Here is a 27,840-nt window from a genome sequence, read left to right on the forward strand (position 1 = left end):
CTCCATCTGAACTTCTGACTTCATATCTTCTGAATCAAAAGGAGTCCATATATCAACCTGTGAAACACACCGTGATGCACCATGATTCAATTTAGAGCTGGTCATTTCGGGGTGAAATAAGGAAGCATCATTTTTCACACAAAGGGTAGTGGGAAACTGAGATATATAAAATTGTGTTTATCAAAAATTCACTTTATTTATCCGAAAAGATCCACATACCTTGATAAAATTAACTATCAAAAATCTATCAGCCTTTGTCGGAACTTTTCAGCCTTTTGATTTAAAGGTCAGGATTCTATGTGTTTTGATGAAGAAGTGCTTCCTGATCTCTATCCCAAAGAGCCTAGATCGCATTTTTTTAGTCGATCCCACACCAGAGGGTTGGCAGCTATGCACCTACTCGCTCCAAGGATTTTATCCTTTTATGCACTGTGCTAGATCAACCCCCAACCTTCCAAAATCAATGCAATAAAAGCCATACCTTGCAACCTTCAAATGTAACCTTTCAAGCACCGTTATCGTTCTGTGGACTCGGCAACGCACATCCTGAAAGGCGAATATCTACTTGTGGGGGCTGTTTTGTGCCCAGATTGAAAGCAGTATTCCAGGTGGGATTTGATCAAGTCTCTAAAAACTGAATCATCGCCTCCTCGTCATCGTAGTTCAGCCCCGCTTGCGATGAAGGTCAATATTCAGTTAGCCTTTTGAATTATATTTACAGGTGCTCTAGCTTAACATGATGTATCTAATTGGAGAGCCTATCATTTTGCTTATCCACGATGTAAAATCCCTCGCATTTAAGGGCATATTCTTTATTGGCTCTAAACCGAATGACGTCACACTTACCCACATTGAACTCCATCGGCCATAGGTTTTTCCACCTGTTTAATATCTCTGTCACCATTTGGAATTGTCTGCTTCAGTGTGCACACATTACTGTGCATGCTAACGAAATGTCATTTTCAATATTGGATATAATTCTTTTTCATCTAAGTCATTGATATATAATGCAAAAATGAGACCACCGCTTAACACATCTCAAAAAAATGAGTACATTCTCCTGCCTTGTAACTAATTATCAACCAATGTCACAAGGTTTCCTCCAATTCACTGCGCTCTTATCTTGTATGGAACACATGATATGCCTTCTGCAATCCAGATATATAACATCCATAGACTGTTCGCTTTGACCATGGTAGTGACCTTTTAAACAGTCATCTATATTAATCAAACATAACCTACTATTCATAATTGGATGCTGACTATCTTGCTCAGTTCAAAATTTGTCAAATGTTCAGTCAGTCTGTCATTGATGAGTAATTCCAATGATTCCCGCAAATAAAATTGAAGTGACATTTCTGCAGTTACCTCGTTTTCCTCATCATTCTTTCTTAAGTGACGTAATGCTGTTCGCATTCTATGATTTCAAAGATAAAATTCCATAATCCTTAGAGCTGAAATAATATGGAATGGACAGCGTACGGTGCTATTCCCCCTTTGCATCTGACTGCAAATTTATGATGATGTAAATGTCTATGCTAACGGTGAAATGCAGAAGTTGTGTTAAGGCATTGATTGCTCTGACACTGACTGCGCTGCTCTCAAACTGTACTTAGCTGGCAATAAGTGCAATAATGGAAATCTGGAGAATCGGTGTAAACTTTGTCCCTTCTGCAGCCCAACCGCTGTAAAATAACCCATTAAATGTTAGACTCCATTTTTTTAGGTTCAAATTTGGTTGTAAGAGCGTATTGACTGATAAACAAAATTTATGGCCTGAAATCTATTTTTTAATCGGTGTTATGACAAAGGTATCCATATTAATAAAAATTTAAATATTGAAGAATTTTTTTCAAATGGTTCATTCACGTTTAAGTCACAGTAATATTTTTCTCCTTATTAGAGACCCTATCTTTGTTTTGTTCTTATTAACTAGTTACAATCAACCACAATTCCTGCTCCTCAGTCTGAGAATTCTGCATTTGATTGGCTGCTTAGGCAGCTTGCAGAAATCACATCAAACCGACGAAGATTTCAGCTGCATGTCAGGAAATGCTAAAGTCACGCCAAAGCTATCGCGAGATCTGCGTAGAAACCTTTCATCGTTGCTAGCGGCGAATGAATTTGCTTCGCCGTCAACCAGAAATTAAGCCCAAAAGTTGCCAGTGGCTATTTATTTAATAGAGAAAGAACATAATTGGGATGGAATGCAAACAGAATCTGGGAGGAGCAGCGTGTGGTGTCGAAAATGTAAATACAGGGGATGGAATGCCTTTAATAACTGTAATGAGTTACAAATAACGAAGTGGGATGGAATACATAATGGATTAACATTGACTTTTATAATTTCAATTATTTAATTTCGTAATTAGTGCTAATGGATATTTCACCGCATTCTTTAACTCCTCTCTGAATTTACTTTGGGTTCCTGCATAAATACACGTGTTGGTGCAACAGCTTAAAAGCTGAAGCATATATCCGCTTTCCTGCAGAATGAACCTCGGATCATTGAAATCGGAACCTGCAAAATAATTACCATTTGTAAATCGTACATACAACAAATTGATAACATACGTCATCCAAAACAGAATGAAACTGCCCGATATCGACAGCAGTAAAACGATGGACATTTTCCGGCTCTCCATCTCTGGGTCGCTGTGAATCTCTCCATTTCTGTGGGCCCGGAGTCTCCTGCGGGCTTTACTGGCCGCGAGAATGTGTCGAATGGTCAGAGCATTTAGCAGCAAAATCAGAAAGAAAGGAACACATGGGGTCAGAATACGGTCCAGCCAGTCAAATGCTGCCCAACCAACTGAAGTATAAAAGATTGGTTTCATGCTGCAATACCACGGTACGTTGTTTATCATGTACAATGGTTCATGTATAAAGTAACAGGGTACATTCTTCGCACAGCTCAGCATACAAACCGTTCCGATAATCAAGACTGCCGTTTTCTCTGTGCAATATTTTGTTTTAAGCTTTAGGCAACAAATGGCTACACATCGATCAAAGGTGAAAGCGACTGTTAACCAGACGGAACTGTCTCTGGCAGCATAAGTCAAGACGGCGCTCGTACTGCAGCCTGGAGTCGTGGTCAGAAAAGTAACTGGGAAATAAATACCACGGATCCGATTGAATATCACTGCAGTGACAACCACCAAAAGATCCGTCACAGCCATGGACAACAGGTACTGAGTGATACATCTGGAGAGACCGCACCTTCCTCGGAACAGGATCACAATCGCCACCAAATTAGCTGCAAGGAAGAGAAAACGGGAGATGTGCAGGTAAATACGGTTCAATAATTTACAGGTACAATGAAGTCCTTACATTAAACGCAGAATGTACAATTAATCCCTCGTTCTCATAGCTTATCAGAACAGTGATACATTAAACTCAGTCTGCAGACTGAATCCCTCACTGTAATACCTTACCTGGAACAGTGATACCTTAAACAAAGGGTGCACCTTGAATACATCACTGTAATACCGTATCAGGAACAATTATACTTTTTAGAAAGGCATTCACAATGAATAGATAGCTGTAATAGCTTACCAGGAATAGCAGTACTTTAAACAAAAGCTTGTACAATGAATATGTGACAATAATGTCTTACCAGGTACAATTATCCTTTTAACAAAGATGTGTGCAATCAATAACTCACTGCAACACCTAATTTAAAACCTTAAACAACTACTTAAACAATGCAATCCTAACTGTAATACATTACCAGAAACAGCCATACCTTAAACCAAAACTGTACAATAAATCCCTCACTGTAACACCTTACCTGGAACAGTGATACCTTACACAAAGTTTTTACTATGGATCCCTCACTGCAATACCCTACCAGGATCAGCGATACCTCCAAACAAATATGTATACTGAATCCCTCACTGTAATATATTACCAGGGACAGTGAGACCTTAAAGATAAACTTAAATTAAATTCATTACTTTAATAATTTACAAAGAACAATTATATTTTAAACGAGGATTGAATACTGACATCTTTACTGTAATTACTTATCACTAACACCAAAACCTCATCCAAGGACGTCAGCAAAGCATACCTTACCAGGAACAGCGATAGCTGCAAAAATCGGATAGTAAATGGCAAAGACAGGACCAGTTACTGGGGCATGCATTTTAGCGTGAAATGCTGAGATGTTAAACCAACACGTGTTGTGGGACACTTGAAATGAGCCCATATTTATATGCCATGTTAATTCCAGTGAGACAATTAGGTTGCACCATAATTTGTTGCAGTAGGCTGAGCAATCAAATTAAGGCAGCGACTTTCAAGGATATTTATTGCTGTGATAACATGGAACATTGACAGAGTTGTATAATCCTACTCGCAATATGAATTGTACTGATGCTAGCATTTCCTTAATGATAGATAAACCATTACTCATGACTGGCCATGGCGAATCTGAGACCAACCAAGTAGGGAGTACTCGTTTCAATCCCAGATTGATGCTTAATTAGGAGATCTAATAATGGGGGCTTCTGTAGGCAAAATCGGCCCTTTTACTGTTGCCATGTCAAGTAGCTAAGCCGTGGCCCCCTATATTTAAGAATATAAGAACATCAGCAGGAATCGGCAATTTGCCACTTCGAGCTTGCTCTGCTGTTCAGTAAGATCATGGCTGATCTAAATCAACTGCAATTTCCCAGATGATCGGCTAATGCCGGGAATCCCTTAATATCCAAAAAGATATCGATCTTAGCCTTGAATCTACTCAACTGCTGAACATCTACAGCTCCCTGACGTAGAGAATTCCAATAATTTAACAGGCTCTGAGTGAAGATAATTATTCCCATCTCAGTCGTAATTGCTCACCGCCTTATTCTGAGACTGCGAAAACTAAGTCTCGATTCGCCAGACAGTGAAACATCTTACTTGCAGCTCCCCTGCCAAACCCTGAAGAATTATATAAGTTTTAATGAGATCAACTGTCAATTTCTAAACACGAGGCAATATAGGCCTAGTGTATTCTGTCTGTCCCAAAGTACGATCATCCAGCCCAGGAAACAGCCCAGTGAATTTTCTTTGCACTCCTATAAAGGCAAGTATATCCTTATTTAGGTAATGATATCAAAATTGTGCAGAACACTCCAGTCGAGGTGTGGTCTCCCCAAGTGCCCATGCAATAACAATGATAGATCTTACACTTATAATCCAAGCATTTTGAAATAAAGGACACCATGTAGAATACATTTCATTAAAATGTGAGATTTGTATCACAGTTCAAAAAAGATTACACAGACGGTCCCAGGAATTCTCAGGCTTCAAATTAAAAACGGCAGTTTAAAGCATAATCAGATACAACACGTGATTAAGATAGATACACTAATCATACAACCCGTGAAAGCAAAAAAGATTTACGAATCCGGAACAGATGGACATTGGGACAGAACGATGGTCTTTATATGAATCCCGAGCTGTCAGATGTGTTTCGGCGAAGCCTGGATGTGCTCCGCCGCTGAGGAAGCACTGACCTCCGCTTGCTTCCTTCTCTTTCCCGGCTGCCTCTTTATATAAATTATTTCGTTGAGCCGCTGCATCTTTTGCATCAATAATTTTTACCTCTTCAATTGTCAAAGATCTGCGGAGTGAGAACCATCCTAATTAGATTATTTCCCACCATAACTCTGTTCTAAATGGCTTATTGTCCTTTCCCATACAGTTGTTAATCCTGTGTTCCTTGCTGCATTCTTTATCAGCTTAGTTATGCTTGAACGCCTAATTTTTGTCTCCTGATATCGTATCATAAGAACATAAGAACATAACATAACAATTAGGAACAGCAGTAGGCCATCTAGCCTTACGAGCCTGCTCCGCCACTCAACAAGATCATGGCTGATCTGGCCGTGGAATCAGCTCCAGTTACCCGCCAGCTCCCGGAAACCCTTAATTCCTTATTGGTTAAACATCTATCTATCTGTGATTTGAATACATTCAATGAGCTAGTCTCAACTGCTTCCTTGGCCAGAGAATTCGACAGATTCACAACCCTCTGGGAGGAGGAATTCCTTCTCAACTCGGTTTTAAATTGGCTCCCCCGTATTTTTAGGCTGTGCCCCCTAGTTCTAGTCTCCGAACCAGTGGAAACAAGCTCTTTGCCTTTATCTTGTCTATCCCTTTCATTATTTTAAATGTTTCTCTAAGATCACCCCTCATCCTTCTGAACGCCAACGATAAAAGACACAGTCTACTCAATCTATCATCATAGGGTAACCCCCTCATCTCCGGAGTCAGCCTAGTGAATCGTCCATGTACCCCCTCCAAAGCTAGTATATCCTTCCTTAAGTAAGGTGACCAACACTGCACGCAGTACTCCAGGTGCGGCCTCACCAGAACCCTATATAGTTGCAGAAGGACCTCCCTGCATTTGTACTCCATCCCTCTCGAAATGAAGGCCAACATTCTATTCGCCTTCCTGATTACCTGCTGCGCCTGCAAACTAACTTTTTGGGATTTATGCACAAGGACCGCCAGGTCCCTCAGCACCGCAGCATGTTGTAATTTCCCCCATTCAAATAATATTCCCTTTTACTGTTCTTTTTTTCCAAGGTTGATGAACTCACATTTTCCGATATTGTATTCCATCTGCCAAACCTTAGCCCATTCGCTTAACCTATCTAAATCTCTTTGCGGCCTCTCTGTGTCCTCTACACAACCCGTTTTCCCACTAATCTTAGTGTCATCTGAAAAATGTGTTACACTACACTCTGTCCCCTCTTCCAGGTCATTTTTATATTGTAAACAGTTGTGCACCCAGCACCGATCCCTGTGGCGTACTACTAACCACTGATTTCCAAACCGAAAACGACCCATTTATCCCCACTTTCTGCTTTCTGTTAGCCTGCCAATTCTCTATCCATGCTAATACATTTCCTCTGACTCTGCGTATCTTTATCTTCTGCAGTAACCTTTTGTGTGGCACCTTATCGAATGCCTTTTGGAAATCTAAATACAACACTTCCATCGGTACACCTCGATCCATGATGCTCGTTATATCCTCAAAGAATTACAGTAAATTAGGTAAACATGATTTCCCCTTCATGAATAAATGTTGTGTCTGCTTGATTGCACTAATCCTATCGAACATATCTCACTCTGTCTGCTGAACAGGCACACTTGAAATCAATCAGTATTTGACGGAGTTTGCCACCAAGGAGCCCGAATAACACTGAAGTCAATGGGAATCAGGGTGAAAAATCTTCACTGCTGGAGTCATAACTAGCAAAAAAAAAGATTTTCTGCTGGATGGATATCAATCATCACAGCCGCAGGACATCACATCAGTAGTTCCTCATGCTATTGTTCGAAGCCGCACCATCATCAGATGCTTCATCAATGACCTTTTATTCATCATAAGGTCAGTTACGGCGATGTTCGCTGATGACTCCACAGTGTGCAGTTCCATTCGTAAATCCTCAGATAATGGAGCATTGCATGCCCTCATGCACCAAGACTTGGACAACATTCATTCTTGGGCTGATAAGTGGCAAGTAATATCCGCACCACACAATTGCCAAACAATGACTATCCCCAACATGCTAGAGTCTGACCATCGACCATTGACTTGTAACGTCATTACCATCGCCATATAGCCCAACATCAACATCCTCTGGATCACCATTCACCAGAAACATAACAGGAACAGCCACATAAGCATTGTGCCAACAAGAGCAGGTCAGAGGCTGGGTATTTCAAGGAGAGTATCTCACCTCCTGAATTTGCACCATCTACAAAGTAAATGTAAGGAGAGTGATGTAATATTTTCCACTTGCCTGGATAAGTGCAGGTTCAAAACACGCAAGAATGTCTGCATCATCCAGAACAAATCTGCCCACTGCATTGGAATCCCATCCACCACCTAAAACATTCACTACGTCCAAGACCGATGTACCATGTTTGCAGTGTGTTCCATCCAGTGCTCCATTTAAAAGATCCACTGCAGCAACTCAAAAAAGCTCTTTGACAGCACCTCCTAGATCCGCGATCTCTTCCAACGAGAAGGACAAAGGTCGCAGACACATGGTAACACATCACAGTGACTTGGAAGTACATTGGCCTTTCCTTCATCGTCGCTGGGTTAATTCCTGGAACATCCTCCCTAACAGCAGTGTGGAAGTACGTTCACCATACGGACTGCAGCGGTTCAAGAAGGCGGTTCAGCACAATCTTCTCAAGGGCTATTGAGGAAGGACAATTAATGCTGGCCGTTCCAGCGATGCCCAACACCCAGGAACGAGTAAAACAAATTAAAAACCTTGCTTCTAATGTTAAGTTATTACTTAATTTATTAGTCGCAATTTTTATTGAATCATGATTTCTTGCAGATTCTCTACTTAGATAAATATATATCATTGTTGACGTCTCACAATAGGCACTTGACTAATCTTTCCCTTTCTGATGGTATATTCGTTTGAGAGATAGGAGCAAACTTCGACTCCTTACTCAAATTCAATGCACTGTTCCAATTCAGCACCACATGATGTATTCTCTCTTACTTCTATCTTTTCTGATCTTACCCAGCCTGGAGTCGACACTACGTTGTGTGTGCTCACAGCCATCAACTACACTATTCACTCAAAATCAAAACCTATGGTCAAGTCAATCCGACAGTAAATGAAAAGCACAATTATGTGGCACAAATGGATGCGACATTCCCCTATTGTCTGAAGGCTTCAGGGAGCTCGTGATGTGACTGAACCTCTCCCTAAAGCATTTATTTTCTTTTGGATAAGGGAAGTCGAGAATCGATGTTGAAAGTGAGCACTTTCTGTGTGCACAATAATTTTTTTTCTTGGTGCTCGTTAATCATAGGTATGAGTGCACAATTGGCTTATGCATCAAATGCTTGCAACTCGTGGTACGTATATCAAATACACTATCTTTATATTTTTTGAGAACTACCAAAATGTTTGGAATAAGACGAACTTAAGGATCTGGTAATATACTAAGCACAATATACCACCAGCGTGATTCGTCCATAATTCTGCCAATTTCAACATCGATTCTCGACTTCCCTCATCCAAAAGAAAATAAATGCTTTAGGGAGGGGTTCACACACATCACGAGCTGCATGAAGGCTTCAGACAAGAGGGGAATGTCGCACCCATTTTTACCACGTAATTGTGCCTCTCATTTACTGTCGGATTCACTTGAGCATCGGTTTTGATATTGAGTGAAAAGTATTGTTGATGGCTGTGAGTAAATGTGGTGTGAAGCAGAAATTGCGGCCATTAATGTACTGGTCCCTCGACTATTAAGGCATGGTAGTTGTGATAGTAATGGCACAGGAGGCACCACCAAAACCACCTCATACTAGATCGGTAATAGTTTGTTCCACGCTCTGTTACCTACAATATACAATTATTGCAGTCACAGTTAAATTCACTCCTCCAATCATTTCCAGTGACACTACAGTTTAACAACTACCTAATAAATCATGGACTTAAAATATTCTCCAGATTGGTTGTAATCTACCTAAATTTCCTGGATTCTGCACAGGTCCCAGCTGACCAGAAATATGCAAATATAACACGCCTATTAAGGAACGAAGGAGACAGAAATCAGGAGACTGTAGACTAGTTAGCCTAACATCTGTCGGTCGGAGAATGCTGGAGTCCATTCATAATGAAGTAGAGCCAGATCATTTTGGAAATCATAATGCAGTCAAACAGATTCAGCATGGTTTTCTGGAATGGAAATCATATTTCACAAGTTTCCTGGAGTTGTTTAAGGAGGCAACGAGCAGGGGGGACAAAATGGAACCAGCCACTGTGGTGCATTTAGGATTTTACAAAGCATTCAATAAGGTGCCACATAAATGGTGACTGCACAATATAAGAGATCACGGGATTGGGTTAATATATTAGTGAGGATAGAGATTTGGTTAAATAACCTACAAAACAGAGTCTGGATGAAAGGGTTATTTTACAGTTGGCAAACAGTGGCGTGTCACATGTATCGGTGCTGGGTTCTCAACAATTTAAAATATATATTCGTGTCTTGGTTGAAGGGATCATTTGTAATGTAATCAAGTTCACTTATGCTACAATATGGGTGGTAAAGCAAGTTGTGATGAGAACACAAACAAGCTGTAAATTGATATAGACAGGGTAAGCGAATGGGCAATGTTTTGGCGGATGGCAGAAAACAAGCCGCAAATTACTATTTGAATGGAGAAAAAATGCAAAGTGCAGCAGTACAGAGATACTTGTGTGTCCTTGTGCACGAAACACAGCAGGTGAGTATGCAGGTACAGCATGTAATCAGGAAGGCAAATGGAATGTTAGTATTTATTGCAAGGGGAATGGAGTATAAATGCATAAAAGCCCTGCTTCAAATAAACAGCTTATTCGTGAGGCCACACCGATAGCAGTGTATTCAGCGTTTGTGTCCTTATTTAAGGAAGGATGTACTTGCATTGGAGGCTGTTCAGCGCTAGTTCACTAGGTTGATTCCTGAGAAGAAAATGATTACTTATGAGGAAAGGTTGAATCGATTGGGCATTTACTCTTCGGAGTTGGGAAGAATGAAATATGAACTTATTTAAACATCTAAAACACTGAGGTGGCGCGGCTCGAAAAGTTAGATGCAGACAGGATGTTTCCCCTCGTGATGGAATCTAAATCGGGGCATATTTTCAGAATTCAAACTGAGATGAGGAGGAATTCGGTTCCTCAAAAGTTTGCAAATGGTTCGAATTCTCTGTCCCAGTGAACTGTGCATGCTGGGTCATTGAATATTTTTATGGTGGAGATGGGCAATATTTTGAGCGATAAGAGAGTGAAAGGTTATGAGGAGCGGGCAGGGAACTGGAGCTGAGCCCAGCACCAGATAAGCCAGGAACTAATTGAATGGCGGTCTAGGATCGAAGTGCCAAATGGTCTACTCCTGTCCCTATTGTTATGTTCTTACGTTCTTATATCAGAAGCGAAGCCATGTTTTCCCTTTACGACACTTCAACATCTAGGTTAGATCTGAAATACTTACAATTCTTACTCTGTGCTTATTGGAAACGTGTTATTATAAACCGGATGGCAAAGAAGGATGTTTAACACTGCGCATTTCCTAATAAGTCCTCATGCTCACTAGCTGACTGTTGTTTTTTCTGTGTGTGAGAGAGTATATGTGTGCTCCAAAAAATATGAAAGACTTACCAGAGTGATACCTGATCTCCAATGGTTAAATTGCCAGGAGTGATTATACCAACTAGGAAGTTAATTATTTAAGAACATGAAGAATAGGACAATTGCCCCACGAGCCTATTCCGCCATTCGATAAGATCATGGCTGAACTCATCTCTGCCACAAGACCACTTTGCTGCCTCTTCCCCATACGCTTGACTCCCCTATATTTCAAGATTCTATCGATCTTTGCCTTGAATATATTAAATGTCTCGGCTTCCACAGCTCACTCGTGTGGAGAATTCCAGAGATCCACCAACCTCTGCGAGAAGAAATTCCTCCTCATAATGTATGTATGTGAACGCACAACGCATACTAAACAAGGGGTGAAGAGTGACTGAGACTTTACTGCTCCGGTCAGTTTGTAGTGATACAACAAACAAAATATCAAAATAGCAATATCGAAAAGAAGCATGATGCTGACATGATTTGAACGCAGAGTCCCACAATTGTCAGGGAAATGCAGCTTAGGGAACTGCAAACCACTCCGTCCTTTTTCAACAGAGGAAGAAGAGAAATGGATGCGAGTCAGACGATGAAATGTTTAATTAAATGCAAAAAGACAAGTTACAATTACCTTCAAATAATTTCACTGTGACATTCTTCCATTTTTCATGAAAGCAACATAAACGTTTAAGAAAAAACAATTGGTCTAACTTGCAACTACTTGCTTAAGATGAACGTCCCTTTCACTGATTGCAGGCAGGCGCCTGTTAACTCCGCCCAGAGGTTTAACATGTTCTATTTCCCGGTGTTTCCCGATTCTGACCGTCTCTCGTGCTCTGTTCAATCTGTGTGTGGCCACCTGCTGGTTGATTTTGAATGCATACATATATCTGTGTCTTTTCTTATTAAATAAATTAGGTCATCAGGCGCGTCTCAGCCTGACACTGTATAAAAGTATGAATCAGATGTTAGATCAAGGGTGTAGTTATTTGGAAACAGCAAAGAAAATATCGATTAGGGAAGAGCAACATTGAAAATATCATTTTTCCTGACGTGATTTATCGTCCACATCTATACTAATAATGTCCTAAACGTTGTTATAAAGGTACTGTAGTGTAATGGTTATCACGTTCGCCCAACGCGCAAAAAGTTCCCGATTCGAAAGCGGGTGGAAACATTTTGAAAATAAGTTAAATTTAATATTGGTAGAAATGGAATGATTCACGTTTGTGGTTCAAATTTAATATTGTACAGTGTCTCACAGCTCTATGATATTTGATATTTCTCTGCACAGTTCTGTACACACTTACACTCGACACCATTTCTCGCACTCCATCCCATTTGCAGCCCCGATCGTCCACAAAGCCCCTCTTCGAGCTGCACAGTCCCGCTGCTTTCTATTGTGTTGTGAGAGATTATTAAAGGAACCAGAAACTCTGCCTCACTTCACAACAGCAGACCATAGCCGCAAACTACACATTGTCTAATCGTTCTTCCCCACCTCCACGGATACTGCCTGACCTGCTGAGTGTCTCCTGCATTTCCTGTTTTTATTGAAGATACAAGTACAGGCATGCTTTCAAAATTATCCTGCAGATCGCCACACACGGAGTAAACAGAGACAGAGAGAGAGTGAGAAATGGAACCAACGAGAATCACTCGCACGACTGTTTTTATCACCTGGTGCCAGCGGACAGCAGCAAATGCAGTTACACGATGTATCACTGCAGCATTATAAGCTCTGATTCGAAGCAAACTATATTTCAAACTATCACAAAGGATGTGAGCAATTATTACTCAGGTAGTCTAGAGGTTAGGTTTCGGTATTTTTGCCACTGTGGCACTGATTTAATTCCCTGTAAGGGAAATCATTTTTACAGAGCAGTTGTCAAAAATAATTCAAGTCTGTGAGACACTTAATAATTGTTACAATCATCATTAATTCACCTACAACATGTGTTGTACACTAAAGGAAATCCGAACATGTTTGCCGAGTGACTATTCAAGCTGGTTGCAGCGAGGCTGTTTATACTGACACGGGAGATTAGAACTAGAGGGCATAATCTTGGAATAAGGAGCCACCCATTTAGAACTGAGATGAGGAGAAATTTCGTCTCTCAGAGGGTTGTGGATTTGTGGAACTCGCTGCCTTAGTGAGCTGTGGAAGTAAAAAAACTGATTACATTGATGACAGAAATAGAAAGTTTGTTAAACAATGAGGGAATAATGGGTGATGGAGAGCGGGCAGGGAAGTGATTGGTCAGCCATGATCGTATTAAATAGCGGAGCAGGATCGTGTCGTTCGGGGAAAGTTCCAACGCATGCGCAGAAGTGCGTGTTCGGACAAATAGTCACTCCATTTTTGCTTTGACATCAGTGTGAATTGCTCTGGTTACCCATGTAACTTAATAAAATTACTTTACGTCAATTAAAAACGGTGATATCAAAACGCAGTCGTCACCCTTAATTTACAAATCATTTCACCGTAAAAGTATTGCACTTTATTTCAAATTTTACTGTGATGAATTTGAAAATGAGCAGCATGCGATTTTATCTCCACGATGAATCTCTTTTCGGGTGACGGGCGGAATAACTGGTCCTGTTACAAAGTGTTTAACTGTGGGTTTGTTGCAGTCCGCGGGCAGAAGGTGATGAAAGCGGACATGAGACGGTGAATGACAGGTGAATGCTGATTCTGATGCTCTCTGACACCCGCGGACTATGTAGTGATTTTAAAGCCCTTTCATTATACCAAAGCAGGATACATTTTTAATTCAACAATTTTTCAAAATGATTCCACGCGATTTCTAACTGGGGACGTTTCGCGTGTTAGGTGAATGTGATAACTACTGCACTGCATAAACGCTTCGACTAAAGTTTGAGTGACAGAGAGAATCAGGAAACACTCGAGAATAGAACAAGTTGAACCCCTGATTTTATTAATAGAGACGGAGAGAACAAATGGCGTCGGGGTCACGGTTCTTTTCGATGTTGTTCTCTCGGAATTGATATTTTCTTTGTTGTTACTCAATAACCAACCCCTTGCTCCAGGATCTGTCTCACTTTTCCCCCGGTGTCAGGCAGATAAATGCCTGATGTCCTCATTTAATAAATGTTACAAGACACAGGCCCAGGTATTCGTTGAAAATCGACCTTCAATTGGCCAATACGCAGATTAAACAGAGCAAGACAGGCAGACAGAATCGGGAATCACCGGGAAATAAAACAAGTTAACATCGTTGGGGGAATAGTTTTCGTTTAACATTTCTGTTTCTTTCGATTGAAATGGAAGTATTTCGAAATGAAAAGATTTGGAAGTAATTTTGATTTGCATTTGTACCTTAAATTAGCTTCTAACTCCAGTTGATGTCTCTTCTTCCTTTGTTGAATAAGAATGGACGGTTTCATCGTTTTCAGTGACAAACTGCTCACCATTATCTTCTCAAGGGCAATTAGCGATCATAACGTATTTACGCCTCGAGCCTGCTGTGCTGTACATAAATATCATGGCTGATCTGACCATCGACACAGCTCCACTTGCTTGCCCGCTCCCCATAACACTTATCGATCAAAAAGCTGTCAATCCCCGCATTAAATATACTCAATGACCCAGCCTCCACAACTCTCTGGGGCAGAGAATTCAATATACTTACAACCCTCTGAGAGAAGAAATTTCTCCTCATCACAGATTTCAATGAACAGCCCAATATTCTAACCCAATGTATCCTGTATTTAGTTTCACCGATGAGTGGAAATATCATCTCTGCATCGACCCTTTCAAGGATTGTCATTATCTTATAAGTCTCAATAAGGTCACCTCGCATTCTTCAGAATTCAAAAGTGTATAAGCCCAAAATATTCGACCTCTCCTTATAAGTCAACCGCTTTGTCCGGAATCAACCGAGTGAAATTTCACTGAACAGCCTCCAGCTGACAGCTGATGACCTCTTGGTGATGATGACCTTACAATTGAACCAGTCGTTCAGCTGATGTTTGCATTGATTTAAAATTATTTTCAGACAGCTAGTCTAAACGAATCAACAAAAGAAGATAGTGTTTTTGAACTTGTGCTTCCAGTGGGAATTAGCGCAGATTTTGCTGCTTTTCGTAATTCTCCACTGGAACATGGAGTACGTGTTCTTATCGTATACATCAGACATTGTCATTCCTTAGGTTCAACACATTGATGGGGTGCAGCAGCGGGAATCTCAGTCATGTGTATACGTTTTAACTTTTCTTTTAAAGTTGTGAAACTTTCAGTAAAAGAAAATGTAATGAAATGCTTCATAATTTTTGGACGCGTTTATTTGTTCTGCCCTCACAGAGGTGGGTGTGGGGGCGTGGTAAGGGTGAGGCGAGAGATTCGGAGCCTCAGGTCATGCTTCTGGCACCACGTGGATTGATTGATTCGGCCATGTGGGGAGCGCAGCTCGACAGGTGGCGGGCTTAAAAAGTGCAGTGGGGCAGGGGTGTGGCTGGACAGCCACCTGTCTGTCAAAAAAGTGCAGTGCAAATAGTTTGTCACATTATTTATCCATCTGTTTGTATCTACTCAAGATTCTACGTTAAATCTTGTCTCCAATAGCCATTGTATGGTAATAATGGCCGCGCAATGGACTCTAATAAAATCAGTGATTTTATTTTGGGAGCGCATCATCCTTGTTGGAAGGACAGGGGCGATGATTACCTGAATGCTAAGGTTTTAGGATGGGCAAGTGTTGAGGCAGAAGGAGAAATTCAAGGGATGAAATTTTGCAAGGGTCTGACATTATGGGTGAGGCAGCTGCTAAGATTCATTGATGTTTATCCGCCGAGCTCTTGGGAGGCGCCGGGTCTGACAATGTGGGCGGACAGGGATTCAGAATGAGGAAAAGGCAGGAGCTGAGGATGTGGTAGGGGCAGGGGCTGAGGCGGTGGGAGGGGCAGGGGCTAAGAGCATGAGAGGGCAGGTGCTGAGAATGTTGGAGGGCAGGAGCTGAGAGTGTGCAAGGGCAGGGGCTGAGAGTGTGGGAGAGCAGGTGCTGAGATTTTGGGAGGCAGGGGCTGCGAATGTGGAAGAGGCATGGGCTGAGAATGTGGGAGGCAGGGGCTGAGAGTGTGTGAGTGCAGGGGCTGAGAATGTGGAAGGTGCAGGGGTTGAGAAGGTGGGAGGGCAGGTGCTGAGATTTTGGTAGAGCAGTGGCTGAAAGTGTGGGAGGGGCAGAGACTGAGAAATTGGGAGGGCAGTTGCTGAGAGTGTGGGAGGGACAGGGGATGCGACTATGGGAGGGCAGGAGCGGAGAGTGTGGACGGGGCAGGCACTGAGATGGTGGGAGGGCAGGGCCTGAGAGTCTGGTAGGCACAGGGATTGAGAAGGTGGGAGGGCAGGAGCTGAGTGTGTGGGCGGGCAGGTGCTGAGAGTTTGGGAAGGGCAAGTGCTAAGAATGTGGGAGGGCAGGGGCTGAGAAAATGGGAGCGAGTGTTCTGAGCATGGTAGGGGACTGGCTGAGAATTTGGAGGAGGATGCAATGAAAGTGCTTGCGAGAGATGCAGAGGCTGAGATTTTTGGAGCGAAAGTAGCTGAGTATGTGGGAGAAGCACAGGGCTGACATGCTGGTGGGGGTTGAGAATGGGAATGAGTGTGGAATATGGGCGGCGAATGCAGGAGGATCGGGGGCTTGTAACAATATCGTTAGCTTTTTACATAGTTTTTTGCACAAATGGGGATGCTGCCAAAGTCACAGTGCACGAGGAGGTAGTAGAGAAATTGTATTGGATAAAACAAATTAAGAGGTGATGTTAAAGGGAAGGCAACGCTTATAGTGGAAAAGTCACATTGTCTGGAAACAATGCATTCTAGGTTGCTCAGGTAAATAACGGTGTACATTGCGGAGGCTCTAGGCCATAATCTTCAAATTCTCCTTATCTACGGGAGCAGTGCCAGGGGCTGGGCGTGCCAAATTTACACCCCTGTTCCAAAGGTGGGTGAGGAACAACAACTGTAATTAGAGGCTAGTGATTCTAATGTTGGTGATGGGCAACATTTTATAGGTTTTAAACATGGACAAATTTAATCGTCAGTTGTAAGAACATGGGTTAATAAATGACAGCCAACACGGATTTGTTTGTGGCAAATCGTGTCTGACAATCTTTATTGATTTATTTGGTGAAGTTACGGAGAGTGTTGCTAGAGTGCGGTTGACATTGTATCCCTGAACTTTCAAAATTTAGTTGATATAATACCACATTACATACATGTTGGAAGAACAATTCCTATGAAATTTAAGGGAAAATGGCCGTGCGGTTAGGAAATTGCCGACCGACGAGGAAGCAGAGCGTCGTCCTGAACGTTTACTTTTCAGACTAATGGGTAGCGTATAGTGGTGAATCCCCAGGGTTCGGTAATCCGACCAGTGCTGTTTTACGATATATTACCACCACTGACATGGGTTCTAACAGCATAATTTCAAAGTTTCCAGAAGACACGACACCCAGAAATCTACGAAACCGTTCAAAGGATATTTGTTGACTTCACCGTGGCAAAGACGGGCTGGTGGGCTGGTGCAATGTGCAGGCCCATCGGAGCAGATATAATCCAGAGAATGTTAAAGAGATGCATTTTTGAAACGACTATCAATGAAAATGATATGGTAGAATTATAGGTGGGCTGCTGGAACAGAGAGACCTGAGGATTTACCTGCACAAACTTGGTATGTAGCAGGACGAGGTGAAAAGTTGCGAACACGGTTCAAAGAGCATAAGGGACCCTTGAGCTTATTACAGATAGGCTAAAAAATACAACGGCAACGAAGTACGATGAACATCTATAAAATACTGACTCGGCCTCAGTTGCAGTGTTGCGAACAATTCTGGAGAACACATTTTAGGAAGGATGCCGAGGCCTTAGAGGGAGTTTATCAGAGATTTCCGAGCATGGTGCCAAGGATGGGGGAGTTCAGTAATGTGTAGAGACAAGCGAAGCTCGGATTGTACTTCTTAGTGCAGCAATGGTTAAGGGGAGACTTAATAGATATGTTCACCATTAGCAGGGCATCTGAAAGAGTAAATAAGGAGAAGCTATTTTAACTGGCGTAAAAGGTCGTTATCAATGGACACTGAGTTAAGATAACTGGCAAAAACATATGGAGAGAGGAGGAGAACTGCTTCTATGCAGCGAATTAATCTGATCTAGAATGCGTAAACTGAAATGTGTAAACGATTTAAAGGTAACTTCCAAAAGATAATTGAATATAGGAATATAAATATAGGAGGGCTTAATTTAGTACCAGGAGCTTGTTCCATCATTCAGAGAGATCTTGTCTGATATGTGGCCTTACTCCTTATAACCGCCCTTGCCCCATATCCCTTAATAACTTTAGGTAACATTAACCTATGATTCTTGTATTTCAAATTAGCAATTGAGGTCGCATCAATTGTATTTTGCAGAAGAGAGGTCCAAAAGTATACCAAGCATTTTGAGAAGCAATGTGTCCTAACTTCACTCCTGAAAGGTCTGGCCCTAACTTTTCGGTGAAGTCCCCTAGTCCAAGAATCCCTAATCAGTGGAAAAAGTTCCCTCACTTGGCGGAAATAAATTAAAATCAACACTCACGTAAGGACTTTTACGTTTTATTTTCAAAAAATTGGGTCTTAACAGTGAAACCAAACAGGCAATCGATCAATTTTAAACTATTCGAAATTGCAAAGGCTTCAACACCTTAATTCATATAATTTCCTTAAACCTCGCACACAAACACAAGTGGGAAGTTCTCTGATGTGAATATGGAAACATGTAGTCTGTTATCGAAATAATAAAGATAAACAGTGAAAGGTAAAACGTTGACAAAATAATAAAACAATCATAAAGCTTTGAATCTGAAAAAATCCTATTGGTCACCAGCTCTAATGGCGCAATCCATTCGAACCACTAAATTCATGTTGAAAAAGTGAGCCCCCGGTTTATGTTTTTTTTTTAATGCTACTCGTCAAATGAGTGATTATGCTCACAAATCCGGTCTTCGGCACACACTTATATGGATCTCCCAGTTGCTTTCCATCCTCAGTCTTGAGAATATTGATCGATTTTCAGGATTAATATGGAACAGGCGGAATAATTATTTGCCTATTGTCGTTCGGAAAATATTAACTTTATCGCAGAGCAATTCAGGCAGTGAGATATATCTGGCATACCATGTCTGTTGCTGTGAAAAAATCTGGAGTTCCTGTGCAATGCTTCTGTGGTACTTCTGCACAAAGCAAACATATTCACAATTTACCAGCTACCGTGTGGCGCAGGTGGATTTTTGTAAAAGCTCGAGGAAATCTCGTGGGTTAGATGTAATCTCAGATAATTTGCATACTGCGTCCTTTGCTCAAATAACGTTCACCCTCTCTTCAACCTCCTACATAAGAACACAAGAAGATAAGAAATCGGAGCAGAAGTAGGCCATTTGGTCCATCGAGCCTGCTCCCCCATTCAATAAGATCATGGCTGAGCTGATCATTGTCTCAGCTCCACGTCACTGCCCGCTCCCCATCATTCTTTACTCCCCTATCTCTCAAAAACCTGTCCAACTCCGACTCAAATATATTCAATGACGCAACCTCCGCATCTCACTGGGGCAGATAATTACACAGGTTTACAACTCTCTGAGAGAAGCTATTTCTCCTCATCAAAGTTTCGTCTCTTCAACTTTCCCAGATTTAACTCTGCATTCCTCTCTTTGATGTTAAAACATTTTTCGACGACCATATCTGTCCGGTACCACAGGGCACGGGGCTTGGGCCACACCTATTCACAATGTAGATTAATGGTACGGATGCGGGAAACAAATGTAATATTTCCAAGTTGGTTGTCGACACGAAACTAGGTGAGATTTTCCAATCCTCTCTGGCTACAGGTGTTGTGCGAGAGGACTGGAGGACTGCTAAATTTGTACCATTGTTAAAAAAGTGAGAAAGGTTTTGACCGATAATTACAGACTAGACAGTCTCATGTCAGTTGAGGGAATATTAATGGAAACAATGCTGGGGGACAAGATACGTCCTTTTGGAAAGGCATGGATAATCAAGTACAATCAGCACGGATTTATTATGGGAAGGTCGTGTCTTACTAACTTGATCGAGTTTTTTCATGAGGTAACCAGGAGGGTCGATGACGGCAGTGCATTTGATGCAGTGCAAATGTATTTTACGAAAGCTTATGATAAGCCTCCACATGGCATCCAGGACAAAGTGGTAAATTGGATCCAAAATTGGCTCAGAGGCAGGAAGCAAATGAGTATGGCTGACGGGTATTTTTGTGACTGGAAGTCTCTATCCAGTGGGTCCCTTAGTGCTGGGTCCCTTGATTATTGTGATATATATAAATGACCAGGACTTGAATGTACTGGGTCTGATTAAGAAGTTTGTAGATTTCATTATAATAGGATATGTGGTTGATAATGAAGAAGAAAGCTGTGGACTGCAGAAAGATATCAATGAACTAGTCAGGTGGGCAGAACAGTGGCAAATGGAATTCAATACGTAAAATTGTGAGGTAATGCATTTTGGAAGACTTAACAAGGCAAGGCAAGAGAATACACGTTAGTGGTACGGCACTGAAAAATGTAGAGGCACAAAGGGGACTTTGGATGGAGGTCCAGAGATCCCTGAAGGTAGCAGGCCAGGTGGATCAGGTGGTTATGAAGGCATAATAAATATTTGCCTTTTACAAGCGAGGCATGGTATACCACTCAAGGACGTTATGCTTGAAATGTATAGAACAGTGGTTGGGCAGCAGCTGGAGTGCTGCGTGCTGTTCTGGTCACCACATTATAGGAAATATGTGATTGCACTAGAAAGGGTGCAGAGGAGATTCATAAGAATGTTGCCTGCACGGGAGAATTTTGGCTAAGAGGAAAGATTCGAGATGCTGGACCTGTTTTGTTTGGAACAGAAATATCTGAGGGAGAACAGATTGAGATGTTTAAATTATGACGATCCTGGATAGAATGGATTGGAAGGACCAGGTTCCATTTGCCGCGGGGCCAACAACCAGGGGCATAGATTTAAAGTAATTGGGGGCGGTTTAGTTGCGATATGAGGTCAAATATCTTCACCTAGTGGTGGTGGGTATCTATAGCTCACTGCTTGAAAGGGTGGTGGAGGAAGAAAGCCTCACCACATTGAAAAAATACTGGGATGTGCAATTAAAGTGCATTAAACTACAAGGCTACGGACCAATTGCTGGAAAGTGGGATTAGGCTGGATAGCTCTTGGTTGGCTTGTGCGGACACGATGGGACAAAACGACCTCCATCTGTGCTGCAAATTTAAACGATTCTATGACCACACCTGGAATACTGCCTTCAGGTTTGTTCTCCTATATTTAAGGAGCGATATACTTGCATTGGAGGCAGGTCAGTTAAGATACATGAGGTTATCTTATGAAGTAAAGGTTGAGCAGATTGGGCCTATACTTATTGGAGATTAGAAGAATGAGAGGTGTACTTTTGCATAATCCTATGTCTCTTAGGGGCTGGAAATGGTAGATGTAACCAGGAATATTCCTCTCTTGGAATGATCTAGAACTAGGTGGCATGGCTTCTGAATAAGCGGTCGCCCATTCAAAACAGAAATGAGGAGGAATTTCTTCTCTCAGAGGGTCGTGAAATTTTGGAATTCTCTATCCCAGACAGCTGTGGAGGCTGGGTCATTGAATACATTTAATTTGTAGATAATCAGATTTTTCCACGATAAGGATTATGGGGAGCTGCAGAACAGGGGAGCTGAGGCTGATATCTGATCAATCACGATCTTATTGAATGGTGCAGTAGGCTCGATGAGCAAATTTACAGACTCCTGCTCTTATATCCTACGTTCTTATGTTACGTTAACTGTCAATTCATTTCAAAGTGCACGCACTTTACTTGAAGCGTCTGATTCGTAATGTTCATTGTAGCGTGAAAATGCCATTGATGAAACAGTGAGACAGTCATTGGAGCAAGGGTTGGGTTACTGTGAAACAGCAAAGAAAACATAAAATCTGGAAGGACAATATCGAAACGAAACGTGAACCCGACTTGATTTAAACCTGCAGCCTTCTGATCTGGAGTCAGACACGCTACGGTTGCACCACGAGGTAGACAATGCCAACAGCGGATGTTTGTACACATGAATGTAACTCAAACACAGATTTATACATCTTGCATTGGTGACATAAAAAGACGTTACAATCCCGGCCCACTCCCAACTGGTACCACACAGCATCAGAAGCAGCACTCACTTATCAGTCTCCCTCTCACGCCCGCTTTTATCATCTGCTTCCAGCAGAATGCAGCAACTCGAGAAAGTTGGAGAGGCAGAGATGTTAAGGGATGTAATTCCAGATCTTCTGGCCCAGGCAGCTGAAGGCACGTCCACTAATTGTTAAGAAGTTATAATCAGGGATGCTCAAGAGAGCAGAATTTGAGGAGCGCAGACATCTCGGGGGTATGTGAGGCTGAAGCAGTCGACGAATATATTGAAAATAAAGAATGACTATCGCATTGAAGTCAATGGGAATCAGGGGGGAGACTTTCCACTGGCTGGCATGATACCTAGCACAGAGCAAGATGGTTGTGGTTGTTGAACGTCAATCAGTCTAGCCCCGAGACATCGCTGAAAGAGTTCCTTTGGGCAGTGTCCTAGGCTCAACCCTCTTCAGCCGCTTCATCGATGATTTTCCCTGCCACATGAAGTCAGAAGTGGGGATGTTCGCTGAAGATTGCACAGTGCTTAGTACCACTCCTACATCCGCTGATAATGAAGCAGCTCATTCCCACATGCAGTAACACCTGAAGGACAGGTAGGCTTCAGCTGATAAGTGGCATGTAATATTCGCGTCATACAGTTGCCAAGTAAAGCCTATCTACAAGAAGATAGAGTTTGACGACCGCTCCTTAGCATTCAACTGCATTACCATCACCAAATCCCCCACTATGAACATACTATGGGTCACCATTGATAAGCAACGTAACTGGTCGAGCCACATAAATATTTTGGCAACAAGAGCAGGTCAGGGGCTGGGTATTCTGCGTCGAATGTCTCACCACCTGATTCTCCAAAGTTTTCCCACCATCTACAAGGCACAAATCAGCATCTTGGCGGAATACTCTCCACTTGCCTGGATGAGTGCAGATCCAATTCGACTCCAGAAGCTCGACAACATTTAGGGCAAAGCAGCAACGTGATTGGTACACCACCCACCACTATAAACTTTCACCTCCTCTATCACCGACGTAACGTGGCTGCAATATTTCCATCTACAAGTTGCACTGCGGCAACTCACGAAGGTTTGTACGGACGCACTTCCCGAGCACGCGACCTCTACCCCATAGAAGGACAAGGACAGTAGGTTCATGGGAACACCATGATGTAAACGGTCACACGCCCCCTCGCGCAACTAACACCACATCCTGACTTGGAAGTATATCACCATTCCTTCATCGTGAACGTCTCATAAATCCTGGAAATCCCTCCCTAACAGCACTGCAGAAGCACATTCACCTTACGAACTTCAGCGGTTCAAGCAGGCGGCCCACCACCACCTCCTCAAGGGCAATTAGGGATGGGCAATAAATGCTGGATCTGCCAGCGACGCACACATCCAATGAACTAACAATTTAAAAAAAACTAATTTTAGGAGCATGGCTCAAAATGATCATTTCTGAAGACACCAAAAATCAGGGAAATCTTTGTCAAATTTAAAAGTACAAGTTACTGCTGCCATGCTCAGAAATTAGAATCAGTAATGAAGACAACATCCCATGGTCCTCATTTTCAGATTTAAAGCAGTAAGATTTCAAATAACGTGGAAAAATGTTGCAGTGAAACGGTTTCGAAATTAAGTGTGACTTGTATTTGTGCCTTTATTTATACTTTGTGGTGTCTGACTCCCATTAATATCTCTTCTTCCTCTGTTGAATAAGATAGGAGGGTTTTGACATTGTTCTCATTGCTTATATTGAGTTGTTTCTCACCTCTTGACCAGCGACAGCTTTAGCTCAACGGTTACTTCACAGCACCAACTTCTTCGCAAATGCGAATCTGTTTCATTGCGAGCGCTTCCTGACGCTTTTGTTGTCATTTCCAAACCGCTTCTTTGAAACCGAAACAAATTGTTCTTAAAATTGCAGTGCGAGCTTTTTAAAGCGCACATATATTGAGTATCAAAACCTATAATATCACAACAGCTACCCGGGTTCCATTCCCGGTTTGGGAAGTAACTTTGATACCACCGTTTTTAATTTGGAGTGAATTGATTTTATTAAATTATATGGAATGAACGTAGCATTTCACAATGGTTTTAAAAAATTAGTTCTTAATTAAAAATAATAAATTTCGGAAGTGCGATTCGAACCAAAGCCTCTGCAGGAGACAGCGATTTGAATTCGACACTTCAGAACGCTCAGCAATACTGACGGTTGAATATGCAGTCACAAGTTATTACTTCAGAAATGTTCACTCCAGGCGCTTTTTCAATGCTGCTGGAAGGCCCAATGACTAGTATATCATCTCCGCCCGGTGTCTCCTGAGCCTGTGCTCGGTGTATGGGGAGGTTTGACCCGGGTCCGTGGTATCTTGCCTCCTCGGGATGGACACTCACCCTCTGAGCTCTGGAACTCGGGAAGAGTGAATTATTAATCAGTTGCTTCAGGTTTTGAAATGTGGCGTTGATCTGCTGATATTAGCCGCTGGCTTCTTTCAGCAGAATGAAAGACATGCTAACATGATCACTGAGAAACAGACAAATCTTCAACAACTGAACTTTCATAATTCTTGAAAATGTAATCATTGAGGACATTTTATCCCCGATTTGAATTTATAAACAGTCTGTTTTCAGGAAACTGGTTTAAAATCTTCATTGCTCATGCAAATTTGATCAGTACCCAGAGAGAAGTGTTCAGCGAGCAGCTCAAATGCTGAATCCATTTTCTGCAAAACATTCCTTTGAAAAACATTTCTCTGACTGTACATAACAACAATGATCCTTTCCATGTCAATAAACTCACCAATTTCTGCGACTGCTCAAATTCCTCAAAATGAGATTCCTTTAAATGCTATTTTAGATCAGGTACTGTGTAATGAGACAGAATTAATAAAGAATATCATTGTAAAGGATCCCCTTGGGATGAGTGATCATAGCAGGGTTGAATTTCAAATTCAGACGGAGAGCGAGAAAGTTCGACCTCAAACCAGCATACCAGCCTTACATAAAGGCGATTGCAAAGGTACTTCAGAGGTTGCGAAAGTAGGTTATTAAAATAGATTACATTGTATAACGGTTGATGAACAGTGGTATACACTTAAGGAGATATTACATAACTCTCAAGAAAAATATATTCCTGTAAGGAGGAAAGGATGCAAAAGCAAAGATAGCCATCCGTGGTTAAGTAAAGAAGTAAATAGCCACTGCGTTTTGTCTTTCGTTTCTCTTAACTGCAAGGTATGCACTTCATCCGGGCCTGAAGATGTATCCACGTTCGAAGTTGCTCAACCCCTTAATACTTGCTCTATCACTATGTATAACTCGTCTAATATTTCAACATTCTTCTCCCTCATTGCAAAGTCTGCATTTTACCTCCATTTTGCGAAAAAAGTCCAAGTGTCCATTACGATTCATACCCACGTCTTCTGCCTCAACAAACAGATTTAGAAGATTAAAGAAAATAATTCGCCAACGTGAGGATCGAACTCACAGTCTTGAAATTAAGCGTTGCATTCTCACTGAGCTTATATCAGTTGAATGTCTTTGTCGTTGATTTCAGCCAGGCGCATGTTGGCTGCACCACATGGGGTTTCCTTGAACCTGAAACTTTGAACGATTTTCTCCTGAATTCCAAAGGGTGCAAGGAAATCAACCATCAAAAGCAATATCATTAACAACTGGGTTTCTGGCAAATTTCTGATCGTAAATCGCTTTCAGTGCTTGTCCATGTCCAGAAAATTGCAAATGCAGAAATTTGGGATTTTAATGACTTTTAAAGAAACATTTTTGTTTTGTGCAATTTCGATGAGAGACATTTTTGTGATAGGAATTTTATTCTAGAAAGAGGGTTTCAGCAGTTCAGCTTTCATGTAAAACTTCTCAATGCGTGTAGAGTTAAGCAGTAGTTTCTTTTGTGTAGCCGTTATCACAGTCGCTGTGCAAGCGAAATGTCTCCGGTACAATCCCGGCGGAAACATTATTTTAGTAAAAAATACTTTTGTGCGATGTAACCATACAAAAGCATTCCAGGCTACATTGTCGCATGAGGAATAAACATTAAATACCAGTTTCCTAAAATACAGAGTGTGTTCAGTCAGTTAGGGGATAAAACTTCATCTTTGATTAAAGTATCTCAAGTTATTAAATTAAGTAATCGAAGTTTCGACCGTCCCCTAAAAGACCATGTAAGCATTTATTTTATTCTGCAAAACAACGCGATCGACTAATCCCAGCAGATCCACGTCGCATTTCAAATCCGGAAACACCGTATCAATTATTCTCCCTTCCTGGCGATTAACTGGATTTGCTGCTTTCCGCTGAAAACTTCTGATGAAAGCAGTCGTGAGAAGGTGACTGACAGGTGAATGCTGCTTCTGATGCTATCTGAAACCCGATGGGAGTGGGCGGGGATTTTAAAGCCCTTTCATTGCACCAATGCAGGATAAATGAAACGTGTTTCAGAAACCTTCTTGTATGCAAACATAAGTGAGCGCATCGGTAGCACATCTAATTCCAAATTAAAAGGCTGCGTGTTCAAATCATGTCAGGGTCAAATTCGTATTCTTCCCGAATTGACATTTTCTTTGCTGCTTCACAATAACCACAGGCTTTCTCTAAAGTCTGGATCATTGTTTTTCCAGTGTCTGATTGAACAGAGCCAGAGATACAGACTGAATGGAGAAAGAGCTGGAAATGGACAAAAGATACTGACAAGGAATAAAAGCACCCAGCGATAAGGAAATTGCCTGTTTTGTTATGGTTAGTGAAAGGGCTTTTAAAGGTTGATTTCCTTGCACTCCTTGGAAATCAAGAGAAAATGGGTCATGCTCTGAAGAACAAGTTAATCCCCTGGGGCGGAGCCAACGGCCGTCTGCTTGTAATCAGGGGCATCAACGTGCTACTTACGCAATCCTGGAAAAAGATGCGATTCGTGCTTTCAAGATCGTGCGTTCGAGGTCTCCATGGTGCAATTAATTTTGTTCAACATTCTGAGGCCGCCGATTCAGATGATTGGGAATGGTGGCGGAAAATGTGAGTATAATGACTTGGAAAGGAACATTTTTGTTTTATGCTGCTCCAGTCAGAGAACTGTTTCTCAAAGGAATTTTTAGCCGAAAGTGGGATTCAGCATTTCAGCTGCTCACTGAACATTTCTCTCTACTTTTGAGCGTAGTTGCATCAACAATGAACATTTTAAACGCGTTTCCTAAAATACAGACGGTGTAAAATCAGACAGAAGATAAAACTTACTCCATGAGTGAAGTTTCACAAAATATTAAGGTTCAGTTGTTGAACTTTTGACCGTCCTCAGTGACCATTTTAGCATTTCTTTCAATCTGCGAAGCAACTCTTATAACAATAGAATTAATCCACATTTCAAAACCGGAAACAACTCATTCATTATTTGCTCTTTTCTGTTCCAGATCTCTAAGGGTTATTCTCCATCCCTTTGCTAGAAGATACCATGCATCCGGGG

General features: G+C 41.7%; 1 protein-coding gene across 1 annotated transcript; it reads right to left on the minus strand.

The window, feature by feature from the left end:
• Positions 1 to 2,348: 2,348 nt before the first annotated feature.
• Positions 2,349 to 4,147, minus strand: LOC139255454 (probable G-protein coupled receptor 139). The gene is made up of 2 exons (XM_070873933.1): positions 4,078 to 4,147; positions 2,349 to 3,256 (listed from the first exon to the last, which is right to left on the minus strand). Exons 1-2 carry the CDS (start codon positions 4,145 to 4,147, stop codon positions 2,349 to 2,351), a joined length of 978 nt encoding a protein of 325 aa, XP_070730034.1.
• Positions 4,148 to 27,840: the final 23,693 nt, after the last annotated feature.

This window comes from Pristiophorus japonicus, unplaced genomic scaffold, assembly GCF_044704955.1.
Source record: "Pristiophorus japonicus isolate sPriJap1 unplaced genomic scaffold, sPriJap1.hap1 HAP1_SCAFFOLD_61, whole genome shotgun sequence".
Classification (NCBI taxonomy): Eukaryota; Metazoa; Chordata; class Chondrichthyes; family Pristiophoridae; genus Pristiophorus; species Pristiophorus japonicus.

Coding starts and splice junctions, on each gene's coding strand:
- LOC139255454 (XM_070873933.1), bottom strand. CDS start 4,147: ATGCATGCCCCAGTAACTGGTCCTGTCTTTGCCATTTACTATCCGATT. Junction 3,257..4,077: donor TGCAGCTATCGCTGTTCCTG/GTAAGGTATGCT, acceptor TCTTCCTTGCAG/CTAATTTGGTGGCGATTGTG.